The 17,149-nt window shown below is 41.1% G+C and overlaps 1 protein-coding gene across 11 annotated transcripts in view; it reads left to right on the top strand.

Moving 5' to 3' along the window:
• LOC135217933 (nitrilase and fragile histidine triad fusion protein NitFhit-like) overlaps positions 1-17,149 on the top strand; it is a 293,936-nt gene that overhangs the window by 133,114 nt on the left and 143,673 nt on the right. For all 11 annotated transcript variants that reach the window (XM_064254028.1, XM_064254025.1, XM_064254035.1 and 8 more), the window contains one exon: positions 10,389-10,544. In XM_064254028.1, coding sequence (XP_064110098.1) covers positions 10,389-10,544 — 156 coding nt within the window. The remainder of the gene's footprint in view (positions 1-10,388; positions 10,545-17,149) is intronic.

Genomic DNA, 17,149 nt, shown 5'->3' with positions numbered 1-17,149 from the left:
CTCACTCGACTGTTGGGGAGGAAGGGGAATTAACCTTCCGACATAGGGAACCAGGCTGTTGAACAATATTGTCATATTTATTACAATTTTTATCATGAAGAAAAAAGAGGGGGGGCGGGTTTAAGATGCTTACCTGATCATTCAGAAGGAGCATCACCATTTCGTAGCAGATGGTGCAAGCCTCTGGGTGCCAAACCATATACGGCAGCAGTCCCTCCTCAGCTACAAAGGGGACGGAGCAGTTCGCGTGGGAGCGACACACTTCGTACCCCACGGTCTCGGCAAGGGAGGCGGAACACCCCGGCGTCTGACAGCGCACCTTTTGTAATGGTAATTATTAATGAGTATCATCCTCAAGGAGTGCCGGAGCTACTCCGGCGAGGGTATGGAACTTAAACTAGATAAAGTTCAAGACTTACTCATTAATAAGTAAACATCTAATTCACTGAATAAATTCTTATATATAAAGGTTAACTGCTTGGTCTCGGACCCGCTCCTGGATTTTATGTAGGCCTAGTACTTGGGATCCAATATCCGACGGACTATGAGGAGGACAGGCCTCAACTCTGTAGGTCCGGCCGGACCGGAGGGCTACGTATGAACGTGGGCGCCTACATTATATCTCCAAGAATGAGGACTGAGCTATAGCAGGTTTAATGCAAAACTCTGGTGGCGGATGTGAGGGTGAGTCACTCTGTCAGCACCGCAAGGGTCCGGATCTGTTCACTGTACGATCCCTCAAGGCTTAGCTCACCTGAAGTCTCATTTCTCTCTGTCCTAGCCACTGGCTGTGGAATAGGCGGAGGTGGCGGGTCAGGGGAAGGTAATTCCATAACTGACGTTGCCTACCTCTACTGAGGAAGGGGTTGAAGCAAGGTTCTTACCCCAATTCCACTGTTAGAGGAGCCAGAGAAAGAGGCAGCGGAGCAGTGGAGCAACATATGTACTCCCTGAAGCTATGTCCGTCATCTGGCGGGGGCCGGAGGACTATAGCTCGGAGCCGTAATACCCCTCACACCCCTCATACCCGTCCCCCTCCCTCCACTTATGTGAAACTCAAGTGAACATTCCTCACTAAGAGTACTAATACTACTGCGAGTTATAACGGGTCGGCTGGCTGAGCCTAGTAGTGGGTGGTGGTGGGGTGGTGGCTGGGGGGTGGGGGTGGGTGGTCGGTCGAGAACGTCTGGCTCCCTGTCCGATCAGAGATGGCCACCTATTAGCGGATGTGTAGGCTACCACTGTAGGGGTGGTAGCGCAACTTGGTCCATGGACCGTCGTGGTTGGTACTGCAACCGGTTGGGGTGGCCACCCATTAGCGGTTGTGTAGGCTATCACTGTAGGGGTGGTAGTGTGACTGGGCCCATGGCCCATCGTGGTTGGTACAACAACTGGTTGGGGTGGCCACCCATTAGCGGTTGTGTAGGCTACCACTGTAGGGGTGGTAGTGTGACTGGACCTATGGCCCGTCGTGGTTGGTACAGCAACCGGTTGGGGTGGCCAGTCATTAGCGGTTGTGTAGGCTATCACTGTAGGGGTGGTAGTGTGACTGGGCCCATGGCCCATCGTGGTTGGTACAACAACCGGTTGGGGTGGCCCTCGATCGAGAGATGTAGCCTACGACTAAGGATTAAACCGAAGGAGGCTAGGCCAAGACGAATGTTAACCAGACCTTTACAGTACAGTAATACAATATAGCATATTGAAAATAATGGATATACATCAGATTTGATGATGAGGTATTATGGAAGAGTTGCAAGGGGTTCTTATATACATATATATATTGGGAAAATAACCGATATGGATTTAACTGACTAACCGAGTTCTCTAGCTACGTGGAACGTCAGGTAAATCTTCCTCTAAGATATCATTATGCGGACAGTACCCTCAACTAAACCTACCAAAATCGAATTTATACGATTCAGACTGGCCAGGAGGATAAATTCCACTTGGGTAAGGACAGTTAGCCTACCTTATTAATATAGTTGGGCTGAACTGATGGGTGGCAACTCTCCCACCTCTTCATTGAATAATGAATAGGTATATTTGCATATATTTACTTTCGAAAATAATAATAATTCATGCAAATTAACGTTGGTGAGAGAGAACGAGTTACTAACTCTCTCTCTCTCTCTCCTACTAAATAATAGACTGCGTGGTCTATCAATGATGATAATATTATCGTTATGTCGAGATCACTCGGATGCGCTCACGAGGGGGGCGGGAGAAGGGGGGATGCGAACGTTTTTAGTCTAGCGTTTTTAGTCTAGCCCCCAGACTTCCCGCAGAGTATGTCGTGAACGCGTTCGATACTTCTGCGACATAAAAACCAATAATAGTAAGAAAAATAACATTAGAACACAAGAATTAGGTACTTTTAGAAGCAAAATACATTTGATTTATTCTTATTTAAGCTAAAACACTGTACCCAAATCCCACGCGTTCTTGCTCATGATACCAAAATGGCCGGGGGACGCCACCTTTCCCGCAATACTTTCTACGGGGCCGAAGGCTAATAAAGGAAGTCCCGCAACCCTATAATTTATGAAAAACAGAAATTGGGGTACTCAACTTTGGTGCGGTAGACATATCAGCTGAAGCCATCGCGAAAAAGCACTTAAATCTCCGAAAAAGCACGAGCAAGAAAAAACGCGTCGCAGTTTCAAGTGATCTGAAAACAGGATTGAAGATGGCGCTCGGGTCGGGTAGTAGTAGTAGTAGCGAGTAGTAGTGGCAGGAGACCGGTGAATAGTGGCTTCCGCTCGCCTTGTACTTTATACCCGACACCCTTAGGGTGCTTGCGCGAGGGTAGTAACCTCAGCATACCATGCTAGCTTTTTTCTCTGGTATATTTAGAACCTATTTATACTAGAAAAGTGGATAGCACGATCCTTTTCACCGGTGAACACAGGTCGACCCAGAAATAATGTTTTAGGTCATGAACTTCAGTACAGTTTTGGTAGATGTCTGATTTGCACAAAGTTTAATGACCGTGCTTCATTTTACCTACGTAGCTTTGATATTTTCTGTGTAGGTACATGTTTGTTGTCTCTGCAGTGTCTCCTGATTGCTTGATTACTGGGTTAATCCTTTACGTATTTTATCAGATTTATTTGCTTTAGGTGTATCTGTATCTTGAGAGTACATTATTATTGTTGACAAACAATTAATGGTCTTAAATTCTAGCATAGAATTTATGTAATGACTTTTGTCTTGCTTTTAACATTAGTAATATATACTGAAATATGATAAATATTTGGTAACCTATAGTTAACTATGATAAATATTTTATTTTTATAAGTAATTAGTTATTTGAAGCTTCTTAAGTAATCAGACATTTACTAAATGCTAAAAGTACGTAAGGAATGATCCTGTGTAAGGATTGTTCCCAGGGCCACACGTGATTCACAATTTGTGCTCACCAGTAAAGCTAGAATCGATAGTAGCAAAGAGAGTCTATTTTCTCATGGCTCCAACCCCGTCATCTCCCATGAACTCACATGCAAAATTAAACATACAGTGGCTTACTTACGTTAGTGTGAGGCGGATGTACTGGAGGTCTCTCTTGTTTTTTACTAAAAAAGGTTTTTTGCCGTGGGTGATTATACCTTTTATAGAAGGCAGTGTGTTAATAGTGTCTCTACGTAATACCTGGTGTGTCAGCTGGATAGTATTGTGTAATTGCAGATATATTAATCTACATTCTGCTCCAATCAGTTCCTTCAAAATCTCAAATTACAGCTACTTGAGACCTGTTGGCCCTGGGAAATGGGTAAAAGAGTACAGTGCATGTGCTGGTGCTTGGCCTTCCTTTTGCCACAAAAATGTCATCCGAACAAACTCCAACCATCGTGCAAGGGACCTTGGCACCTACCGATACCTGTGCCCCCCATACAAGTTCCGTACTTGCCTTTACTTTATACAGTACCAATGAAACCTTTCCACTGTTGAGTCTGCTGTACAGAGTATCAGTGCAACCTTCTCTGATGACGAAATTAATGTTACATGTACAAAATCCAAAGACCTGATGCCAGAAACAATTCTCCAGGAGCGATATGCCAATGACCCTTACAATCTGCCTTCAATAGGACCTGCTGATCTGAGCCTACCTGCAGGGTACCACAAGGCAGAAAATGCCTTCCAAACAAAAAGTCCCTCTCAGAAAAAATAATTTAAAAAAGAAAAAATTGATACATTTTCACGGATCTGGGACCTGATCAAAGGATTACAGGAATCACTCAACAGTCCGAATACTGTGGAAAAAAATTACAATCTCTCATGGATCTGGGATGCGATCAAATGAAGTCAGGAATCATTAGACAATTGTACAGCAAGCCACCAAACTCCTTTGAATGTGGCATCTATTATTTCCTCACCTCCCAGCAACATGAGAGAAGTGAGAGTGCGACACGATATCGAGATGGCCATACCCACCCAAATGAGGACGGCCCCCTCTCCCTCTGATGATGCTCACACATCACCTATAGACAGTTCTGGGAGGACCATTGGAATCCCAATCTCCTCTCCCCTTAACCCCCCATTGAGGAAGATGATGGGAATGATCATGAGGGGTATGGTGGCTGGCAGACAAGCAAGTAGAAAAAAGAAAAGAACCTCTCGTTTGCCTGCTGGACCGAAGCCCAACATTTATGAATTACCTCACACGAAGCCTGAGAAGAGATGTCACATTTTGATTCACAATCTACGCTCATTGATGAAGCTAGATGCCATAGTTGAGAGTTAAGTTTCTCATGGGCTCCAATACCCTCATCTCCCACAAAGTCCCATGCAAAATTTAACATAAAGTGACTTACCGGATTACCTGCCCATTTCAACACTTTGATGTTCTTAAAGACAAGAATTTCGGTCCTAATATAAAGTCTCAAGATGTAACTTAACCCTGGACCAACACACCCAGTGGAGCTTACTGACACCCCAAGCAGGGGTTTATGAGTGCAGGCTTGCCTTGTGCTGCAAGTACCAGCCATCCTCCCACAACGATTAACTGTCAACCCCTGCTGGCTAGCCCCCCATCCACCAAATGATCAGCTCTTTCATTTCCCATCTTTGTGAATTGCTGTGGGTACACTAGACAAAATCTCTTGGAATATTTTTGGCTTCAAGCAAAACATTCCTCTCCTAAACATATTCTGCAAAAACTTCAAAGGCATCATTGCATTGCAAGAAATGCTTCTCTGGCCACATGACCTTGTTATTTCATTCAAGAGGTTCAAACTATGATGCTAAGTATTAAGTCAAGTGCTGCAGTGCTAGGGCTGATATGACCCACATAGTGGTGAGACATGAGGGAACTAGAATTGATGTGTTTGTGTAAGTGCTAGTTGGCTCAGAAGTCGCCATATATACTTTGTATGATATTGTGCAACTGTGGGTAAAAGAATAAAGATTGGGTGAAAAGGGTGCATACACAGGTAGAAGAAGTTATCATTAAACTGCAAAAATACAACAGAAAAATACATGTGTTATGGAAGAATCTTTAAAAAGATGGCTAAATGCCAACTGTTTACTTGATCTGTTTGATAATGAGACGTCAAAGGTGGCCTATGTGACGAGTGTGGTGAAAGATGCAAAGGCAAGAACTTGTTGGACAAGTGGAAAATGCAGAAATTCCCTGAGGGGGTAAACTGCCTTTGGTTAGGAAAAAGTTAAGTATGTCGTTTGTTGTTTAACCAAATCACTGAGGTGATTAACAGCCCTCCTAGGGCTAGCCTGAAGGATTAGATTTTTATTTATGTGGCTAGGAACCAATTGGTTTCTGAGCAACAGGACCAACAGTTTATTCTGGGATTCGAACCACATTATATCAAGAAATTAATTTCTAATCACCAGAAATACATTCCTCTTATTCCACACTGGGCAGCAGCTTGGAGCAGAATCAGGCTACCAGATTGATTGGCAAGTATGCAACCGACTCGTCCAGTGAGGAACTACCTTTGGTTGGAGCTTGGATTTACTATTGCAGGCTAAAACTCTTAATTGACGACAGTGAATTATACCAGGTAGAAAGGTGTATGAGGTGTCATTCTTGTCGTCAAATTACACAATTCCAGAGGTTAAGGGAAAAACCACCGGTCATACAGTAGAAAATTTAAATCTAATTAAGATGCCAAAATTTTTGGATGAGATGCTTGCTTACCTAATGAGTGTAGAGCATATCCATGTTGGACAAGAGATAGGTGATTATGATCTAATTATTGTAGTGATAATGTAAGAAATATTTATCTTAGTTGTGCCTTTAGTAGTGGGAAGGATCCAGAGTTGCCAAGGGGCCCACCAGTACTGCTACACTGTCAGTACATAGAGAGTCCAGTGTCGTTTTGGAGAGAGAAGTCACCCAACCCCCAATGTTTCTGACCCCTGCTTGCAACAACTGCCTTATTCCCACTACTGACACAGGCATATGTAATGTAAGGATGATATGTAACTGATAGACCTATAAATTTTAAAAAGTGAACCGGGAGAACGTTTCCGTGGAGTAATTATTGAATATACATGCTCGTGATGTATTTATATGTACACATGTATTTTTGAAGGGTGCTATAGACTTCGAATGTTGTGATGTTTGCTTTCCTTTCCAATTTTGCCCCAATGAGGTTTAAGTAATTTTGAGGTCATAGTTGCAGCTAAACGGGATGGAGTTGACTTGAGCTCACCCTTATGAGTGTTATTTGGATAATTAGTTCTTAAGTTTTTGCTCATGAAATGTTAAAGGGTTACCATGCCATTAGTCTAGAATTCATGAACTCTTTGCATCCGCTTTATGCAATCATTGTTATGCTGATTACTGTTGCTATTATTGTCTTTATTGTAGTGTGTATCATTATTATACTGTTGTTGGGTTTGCATGTACATTCTGTCGTACCACCTCTGTGCAAAGGGACTGATTGGTGAATGATGGTTAAGGTATGTGGAAGGTCAGTATTTTGTTGGCTCTGACTTCTTGCCCATTCTTGAAGCAGTTAGTCACTTTCCTGATTTGTTCAGAGAAATTTTGCGTTAGTGACACACATCAGTGTAATTATGTTACAGCTTCTTTCATAATAAAATGGAAAAAAATGGCACCCTCTGATCTGAATTAATAACCTTCAGATTAGTCATGCGGTGTCAGTTGTTTTTTAGACAAAATCCGTCACATGTGAGACGTGATTAACACATTAACAGAATTGGGCTGGAGCAGACTATTCCAAGTTGGGTTGGGGTTTTCCCAGTTGAGTGATTACGTCAAATATACACCTTGTCACAGTAACACAATGTGTATCACTGTTGTAGACACCTTGCTGACGAGAGCAATCTCAGTCAGAGGTATAAAGACCATCCCCTGTGTTTACACGTCCCCCTGTCAGTGCCCAACACACCCCTATTACTGCAGCTATCAGTGCATCTTGTATTTTGCCGGCATTGCGTGTGATCCTAGAAACGGCCCACATAGTAAGAAAGTGATGGAAAAAAAAAAAAATAAAATAATAATAATAATAATAATAATAATAATAAGTATCCTTTCTCTCATCTTTTGTTTTTACCTTGAAGAGAAGCTGAAGCCAGAGTTGACAAATATGTCAAGTTAATGTGACAGGTGGGGGAGTGTTGCCAATTAGCAGGTCAATGATTTTTGTGTAATTCTCTCTCTCTCTCTTCTCTCTCTCTCTCTCTCTCTCTCTCTCTCTGTAAAATTCATAAATAATTTTACACTCTAAAGTAAGGACAACTCTTCTCTCTCTCTCTCTCTCTCTCTCTCTCTCTCTCTCTCTCTCTCTCTCTCTCTCTCTCTCTCTCTCTCTCTCTCTGCCACTACTTCTTCCAGTGGCAACGCCAATTCCTTCTCCCTCTTGAATACCCGCCTCGATGAACCCTCTTCGCTCCCCTCTTTGTGTGGGGCCCCCATATTCCCATACTGCCTCCTCGAATGCCTCGCACTTTGCCATGATTGCACTAATAGAATTGTACTTCTCAAAGATTTCTAAAATATCCTGTTTTAACTTTTGATTCTCTATGCCGCTTACAATTTTACCTGCCAGCACATATTCACATAAATCCTCTCTGCACTTGAGGGCCTTCCACTGACACCTGTGGATGTATTCCTTTGCCGTTTCTTCTTCTCTGTCTTCCTGCGAAGAAATCCCACACAACCGCTCTGTTCGCTCTCTTCGTGATTATTTTTCTCTGGGCATCAAAGGTATCCTCTACCCCTAGGGCATTCCAAAGGGGTGAAGAGAATGGGGCGTCAGTTGCACTTTGCAATTTGTCTTTGCATAGTAGCCTGATATTCATTACTGCCTCATCATGGGAAAACCTGCTGATTCTTATCCAATCTTCCGTAGATCGCTTACAGCGCCTAAAATCCTCTGCTGACATCACATGCATGCAATTTTTGGGGGAAATATGCTTGCTATTCTCCCTGCCTAGTGCTGAGTTATTCCCACCTGTTCATATGGCTGTACCTAATGCCTGAACTAATGCGTTTAGGTCCACTGTTGAGCCATTGCTGATGCCGCTTCTGGCGTCTCCAGGCCTTATTAATCTTGGGGTGCTTTTCAGTGATCTTCTACAAAATCCCGACTCTCCGTGTAAGTAATACTCTGTCACTGCGCCATATAAGATACTCTGTGGGCAGGGTAAGTAAGAGGCAATATTCCCATGTTGATGGTTTATTACGCAGCCGTCTTTATCCTAAGGTGGGTACAGGGCAACTGTCGTTCACGGATGGAGTTAAGTAATACGTTGCTAACCATAGACAACAACACTTGATTCAGTAGTGTTACTGATATCAGTAACATGATACATACTTATCCTACAATGAATTATTCTAAATAAGGAAAAGATAAACTGTATAAATATACAAGACGAATGACCTTACTTTGCATTGACTGACTGGAACATATAAAAGAAGTCATAGCAAAGGTTAGTAAACTTCACCGTGTACAGTGTTATTGAGCCAATAAACAATTCATGACCATTTTAACTTGAATACCAAGCCAAAATTGATACGTAAATGACTAAGTCCTAGCTGATAGATATTAATGAGACAATGAACTTCAGATGTAACAGGCAGACTCTCATAGGAAGTTCAAATTACACCTAGGGAAGCCTAAGGAACCCAAAGTAAAACCATCAGTGTTAAGCCATCCTCAGGAAGAGGATATGAAAGATAATATAGGTTGAAAATCAAAAGTCAGTCAAGGAAAATGAAAACTTGTCAGGTTTTAAGGAACAAAATCAACAGGTCTGTTCAAATTAACAGGTGCTATAATCATTTTCTTCTGACAGAGGGAGTTAGGATTCGTATGTAAACATGGCAAGCTGCATTCTTCATCAGTTTTGGAGGCTGTCTGAAAATGAACTGATTCACCCAAAGACAGTTGTAAAGTCATGGGTTTTGAGTGCTGAATCATTTTGTACCTTTGAGACACATTCAGGACCATGCAGTGTATTGTGAGGCTAGTTAGAAATAAGTATCAGTTGCCTTATGAAATGGAAAGAGTTTGGTAGGTATAATCAGCTAATATTCATGACACTTGCATAAAGCCTGTATAGATATGGACACTGAGAGAGAAACTGGAGATTTTGAAAAGCTGTAACCATAAAATGCTAAGAGTTAAGACCTTATTACGATGGGTACTTCATATTAATGAGGAAGTTTCGGAGATGATTTGGTAGGCTGGCTGATATGTCAAAGATTGAAATGGTGTGGTTATGTGATTAGAAGGGCTGACAAACAGTTAATTAGAAAATTAGCAGTTATATAAGAGCAGGACAAAGATCAGCAGTAAGGTACAGAAAATCAGGGAGAACAGGCATATATGAAGACCAATACCAAACAGGAATTCATGCTTGACTTCCGTAGAGGAAAACTCTGACCTAAAAATTATGCCAATGAGGGTTAGTGAATTTTACTTTACTCAGGATGCACTTCTGTTTACCCTCATGGACTGGGGCCATTGTTTAACTTCAACTTGCCGAGGCCTGGTAATGAATGTTTAGCCGGTAGTTAATCATGAGTTGTGTATTGCACATCCGGAATGGTAGCTGCAAAAAACGAGTGGGCGGCACCTTCAGACACTACCCCCTTCAGTGGGAATATAATTCTAATGAAGTTGGAACTCAGTAGGCATGGAAATAAGGCTATTCCGTATAGTATTAATGAAGATAAGATGAAACTAACTGAAATTTTAAATCATAAACCATTCTTGTGGCATAGCAAGTGAAAAGCATATGCACAAATAAGATTAGGGGATTGTATGTATGGAACAACAATTATTGTGAATTTTACTGTATATTTTTGCATAAGTTATATTGCATATTGTATTTTATACTTGTGAGTTTTGTATATGGAGTATGATAATTCAAAAAGTTTTTGTTTCTATTTCTAGATGGTGTTTCTTCCTGAAGCATGTGATTACATTGCTGAAAGTAAAAATGAATCTATAAAGATGGCAGAAAGTATTCATGGGCCTCTGGTTACCAGATATTGCAGTTTAGCATCATCCTTAGGAATCTGGCTGTCTTTGGGTGGTCTCCACATTAAGGTGCTCTTTAATTTTCAGTTTACATAGTATAGTTGACTTGTTAATATATAAATTCACTTGATGTATGAGTGGTTTTTAATAGCTCAGAATATAAACTTCCTTTGTTTTACCACAAACCCATCACACTGTACTTATAGCCTATTTTGTGCCAAACAAAATTCCAGACAGACCAGCCTTCAGTTAGCAAGAAGATCAGTGGCAGCTACCAGTCTTGCACATGCAGTGGCAGCTACCAGTCTTGCACATGCACTTGGGGATCCTCAGGCACCCAGTATTTAACTGCTGACCAGCTCATAGGTCACAACAACAGAGATTCCCAGAAGTGTTGATTGCAATTGGAACTGGAATATAGAATTTAGACTAAAGGCAAACACTGGGAAATTGACAGTAAGAAGGTTTGAAAGGTTTAACAGGAGGAAAAGCTCACAGTTGCACTAAGAAACAATTGTTAGAGAGGGTGGAAAGTCAGATGGAAGAAAGAGGATATGAACAGAGGTACAGTAAAAGGAATGGAAGGTTGCAGTTACAGACCGAGAGGATGATTTTAAAAGATCGCCTTCTTTTGATCACATATTCATTCATTAATTGTTCCTACACAAAATACAAACTGTCAGTCCTTTACATAGGAATTACTTTCATCACAGCTGGAGATGGCCATTTTATGTATGCAATTTACCAAGTAAGCGGTAGTGTTATTGTATTGGCTAGGCTATATCCCCCACCCACTATTGGGGGAGAGAAGAACCAACTCAGCACGAAAATCACTTGTTTCTGTCGGCTGGAGCTGTCAACAGCTAGTTCAGTAGCAGTGGGAATTTTGGAATTTATTTACTTCTTGTTGATGTCTGTGGATATTTTAGTGAAGTACTCTTATTATTTGGGTAGCCGCTTCGGCAACATTTTGCTATTTCAGGATTTATTTGAAAGATAGTTAAATTTTGCCTTTTGATTGAGTTGGTGAGTATTCGGCATGTCTGATACTAGTTCACCAGGTACTAGGTATTGCAGCAAAGGCTGCAATACAAGACGGATAAAGACTTGTTATGATCCACATTCAGTTTGCACAGAGTGTGGGGGTCAAACGTGCTCTCCAAATTTGACGGATAGTAAAACTTGGAAGACTTTAACTAACCACTTGAATAAGTTAGAAAGGGAAAAAAGAAGGCAGCAGCTTCTAGAGCAAACTAAGAAATAGTTAGCTAATCAGGATATGACTGTTGGTATTGTTTCCTTCACCCTCACATAATCAACCTAATCCTAACCCTGACTCTCTTGCACCTGAATCCCAATACCATTGCCAGCCTCAAAGCATGGGTAGACCAGAAATTCTCTTATTATGTTACAGATGATGGAGACTTTAGGAGCATCTGTCAAGATGTTAAAGGACAAGGTAGGTGGTCAAGTGAGTGCCTGTGTTAGTGTTGTGGAGGAGATGGCTGTGTGCTTCTTCCAGCTTCTGGGACAGCCCAGAGCGGTTTTCGAAAGATGTCGGTGTATTGGAAGGACAATGTGAAAGGATACCATCCTCCAAATCTCACTCCTCGTCGAGGGAGTCGTCCTCTGGATGCCAGTCTAATGAGGTTGCACTCAGGAAAAGTTCTGAGCGTCCGTTGGCGCCAGATCTTTATCCTCCTGTGCTCCCCTCTCCAGATCATTCCTCTGTTACTGTATCTGGTTCTAAAAAGCGTACTGCACCTGAGCATCTGTTGGCGCATGTGCGCCCTTCTTGTACAGAGGAGGACATGGTTCGTTCTTCTATGTCTTCAGTAATTAAGGAGTCCCCAGCGACTCTGGATCTCCCATCGGATATAGAGCACCCACTGGCGCAGGAGTTCTCTCAACTTCAAGAACGCCTAATGGAGCAATCTCGTCTTCTTCTATTGGAGCCACAGGTAGTACAAGAGCGGGTTTTGGTGCCCGAGCTCCTTTGAGTGCCTATTGGAGCCTCTAGAACAATTGGTAATAGTTCAGCAAGCGTCTGATAATCGTTCGGTGTCTCAAGTTACGACAGTTATGGATCCGTCTATTGTGGCCATTCAAAGTAAATTAAACAGTATTTTAGGTTTCATGAAGACTTCGACACCTGCTCAGCCTCAAACAGTTTTGTCCTCTGTTTCGTCGGTGGAAGAGTAGGAAGAAGAACAGGATAAGGAGACTCCTCCAACAGTCTACAAGTCACAACTTTGCTATTTTTCAGCGAATTTCTAGGACTCTTTCTTGCCAACGGCCCTGGCTTCACCAGAATCATCTTATATGAGGGACAATAAGACAGATTCGTCTAAATTACCCAAACTAGTTCTTTCCTTTTGGCTTGCAAGGCTTTGAAAGAGGTTAATCTTTGGCTTGTGGAGAAGAGGGACCAAGGGAAGGTTAATTTTAATTTCCCTCCTCGTTTCTCCACAAGAAGGCACCTGTGTTACGAGACTGGGGAGGCTCTCTCTTCTATTTGGTTGTATCTGCCTGCACCCAGGGAGACTTTTCTGGACTCACTGACTCCGCGAGAAGGCCGGCTTGTAACTCAGCTAAGATAATGTTCTCAGCGCGTCGGCGTGAGATCACCTCATTAAAAACATTTTTCGTATTTTTGAGGTAGTGAGCTTTGAGGTAGTGAGCTTCCTAGACTGGTTAGCAAGAGCCTTGGGTAAAAAAACCAAGGAATGTTTGTCCTTAGATGAGGAGACTTTTTCGGGTATTTCAGGTGTTATTTCCTGCCTTGATAAAGGCAATGAGAGGTGAGCAGCTGCCTTTGGGGTGGACATATGGGTGGGCAATAATTTGGTATCTCAGGTGAAAGAGGGCCTAAGTTTGATTTTTTTTTGTACTATCACTCAACCTAAATTATTTTCCAATAGAATAATTATAAATTTGCATGCTACTGGTTGAATTTATATGAAATTCCAACTCTCTCTCTCTCTCTCTCTCTCTCTCTCTCTGATATTAGTATACAATAATCTACATGTGTGATTGTTACGAATAATGTAGACGCTGTAAATTGTAATTTTCTTATCCATATATTTGCGGCATGGGTATATAAATCATATGAACTATATTTTGATTGTCAGAACCGCGCAAGATTAGTGAGAGAAAAAATCTTTGAGGTGAATCACTTGCACTAAATCACGACTACACCCTGGACATCAATTTGGGTTGAAGCATTCCATGTCATTATACACTTAAAAGACATCTAATTATTACATTTTTGTTATCAGTAGCATTTTAAAAAATGCTACTGATAATAGATCTACATTAAGTATATAAGAAAACATTTTGAACTTTTTGTGACTTTATTTTTCATCCAGTATGCAAAAACAAGTGATGAATTCCATTAACTCAGCCCAGGAGACTGCAATGTTTTGGGTCTATATGCTGGTCTTAAACTCCGTACACAGACTCAGTAAGCCCCAACCATTGGCTTCACTCGCCTGTATGGGGACGAAGAGGGAAGGTGCCTCCGGTTATAATACCTCCATATATATTTTCTGGCAATACTGGGCGTTGTCCGGAGCTTGGAAAAAGTTACCCGTAAACTCCACAAGGCTGAATTGGATCTAGAGTTTCTACAATACTGCAAGATTTTAAACATTATACCGAATCTCGTTAAGTTCAAGCTCTAAAGAGCTTCTCTCTACAGTACTCCATTTTATGCCGATGCAACGAGACAACTACTCGACCTAGAGATCAAGAGCAAGAACAGGATCATCAGACAAGTTATCCCAACAACATTCACAATTATTGACTAATGCACTGAATAATTTTTCTATGTTAGATTGAATTATTCTTAAATACTTTTTTAATAAATCTATTAATACCTATGTTCTCCATGTTTAAAATGTTCACAAAAGGAAACTGTTTGGTTTAGGTATTTTCATTCCAAAATTTTCAAATAATAATGATGTTGTGTTCAATTATTCTGATTACCAACTCTCTGAAAGAGAGGAGTTTTTATTGTCTTGTGGACTAGAATATTGTTTACCTTGTTATAAACCTTCTTACTGCAAGTTTTTTGCTCCCCTGCAACTGCTATTCTCTCGCTTAGTAAACACTAATCTAATGATCAGTGTGGAAGGCTTTCGATCACAGCTTTGTACTATAGCCCATGTAACTTACAATAATTTAATTACAAACTGGATACCTTTCTTTAACAAAAAGGACCTAGAAATTCTGAAAAAACTTGGTAAACAAGAAAACCTTATTATTATTAGACCGGACAAAAGTAGAGGTGTTGTTTTACTCAATAACACTGATTAAATACAGAAAGTTGAAAATATCCTAAATGACACTACTAAATTTGAGTGTTTAGGTGGTCCTGACTTAGCCACTATCTTCTGTTGTGAGGATAGAATCAACTGGTTTTTGAAATCTCTTGGATCATGAAATCATTAACAATAATACATATCAAAACTTAAGCAGCACTGGTGGTTCTTATGGTGTAATGTATGGCCTTCCTAAGGTATACAAGGAGGGTGTTCCTTTAAGACCAATTCTAATATCTCATGACGCCACCAATTACAAGTTTCATAAATGCCTAGTACCATTATTAACAGAATTCTCTCATAATAAATATACCATTAAAAATGCTTAACAAATTAAAGAAAGAATATTGTCTCAAGATTCAGATCTTTTTATGGTTAGCCTTGATGTAGTCTCTCTGTTTACGAATATCCCTGTAGAAGAAACAATTCAAATTATTTTAAACAAGATTTTTTGCTAATAATGATGTTCTGTATCATGGTTTTAATTATGATAAATTTTAAGAAGTTTTTAACTTTGGCAGTGCAGGACACAGCCTTTATTTTTAATGGGCCTATGGGCAGTCCTTTAGGCCCCAGTCTTTGCTATTTTTATGTGCGAACTGGAGGAGCAGTTGCTGGACAATTGCCCTCTAGCTAATCATCTGCTCTTTTACTGCCGTTACATTGACTATACATTTATTCTTATTCGAGACAGAGACAGGGCTGATTCCTTCTTACAATTTGCCAATTCGGCCCACCCTATTATCAAGTTTACAATTGATTATGAAAAAGATAATAGGCTCTCTTTCTTAGATATAGAAGTGTCACGTGATACAGACGGTTTTAACACATCTACTTTTAGAAAAAAGACTTTTACTGGACTAGGGACAAATTTTTACAGCTTTTGTAGTTTTAACTTTAAAGTAAAAGCCTTATATACCCTCTTCCACAGGGCCTATTCTCTCTCCTCTGGCTGGTCTGAATTTCGCCATGAGATTACTATTGTACAACAATACTTCATTTATAACTGCTATCCAGCTTAGGTTTTCTTCAAATACCTAAACAAGTTTTTAGATAATGAATTAATAGAGAAAAATAACAAACCAACCGCTCCTAGAATGCTATTCTTTGCTAGTGTCCCGTTTATCAGTGATACTGCGGCGGGATCACAAACCCAAAAACAAAAAAATCTAAAAACACATGTACTTACCAACTACTTCCTGATACACTCAAGGCGAGGAGCTGTACTGTCCACTGTATACGGCTATCGTAACACACAACCAACAACAAAGACAACAACCAAAGACCACAACTCTACAACTACAACTCAACAACAAACAAGGAACACAACCAAAACTCAGCAACACAGCAAACAAACAAGGACTACAACCACAACTCACCAAATAAACAAAGACTACAACCACAACTCAACAACACAACAAACAAACAAGGACCACAACCTCAACAAAAGACCACTGCACAAACAATCACTAACACAAAATGAACAACAACATAAAAGGCAACACAACACCAAGAAATCACAATAGCTCACCAACAACAACCCTCCACAGCTCACAACTACACCAAGAAACTATAATAGCTCCCAACAACAATCAACAACTCAACCACAACAACTCACATATAACTCAACAGAAACTCATAAGCACAACAAATCTAACAACACAGGCGCAACAACTCCAAAGCAAACAATGTCAAACTTAACAACACCTAAAACAACAAATCAATAACACACAATTTGACTGACCACCAATGCCTTCAGTACTCTTCACAGACCACTGCCGACACTACTGACCATCACAGGCTCTGACCAAGGACTGACTCAAAACTCTGATCATAACTCTTAACAACAACCACACCAGCAGACAACCCAGAACTCACCAACAGCCAATTCAATCGTTAACCATCCATCCACCAATTACGTCTCTCTCTCTCTCTCTCTCTCTCTCTCTCTCTCTCTCTCTCTCTCTCTCTCTCCTAAGGGCATTGTCAAATGGAACTCCCATAACTCCTCCATATTTCCTCCCCCGTTACATTTGACAACATCTTATACTCGCAACACCCACACTAAATAGCCTTCTGCAACACCCATAGATGCTCGGATGCAGGCCCCCTGGATCTTGTTTGAGGGCCCTCATACATACTCTCAGTTACACCGCCATCCACTTCTCCCAGACCACTTCCAGTCAGACTCCCATTCCCATCTCCCTCACTACCATCCTCCGAAATCCCATTCACTATCTCATCTACCTCCTCTAACTCTTGTCCTAATATCTCTCGTAACTTTGCCACCAAATCACTCACCTCCCTTACACTCCTCCCAAAGAGACTCATTCATACTGCCAACCACGTCCT

Source organism: Macrobrachium nipponense, chromosome 9 (genome assembly GCF_015104395.2).
Source record: "Macrobrachium nipponense isolate FS-2020 chromosome 9, ASM1510439v2, whole genome shotgun sequence".
Classification (NCBI taxonomy): Eukaryota; Metazoa; Arthropoda; class Malacostraca; order Decapoda; family Palaemonidae; genus Macrobrachium; species Macrobrachium nipponense.
The sequence above is the reverse complement of the archived record's forward strand: the minus strand, read 5'-3'. Positions and strand labels throughout refer to the sequence as shown.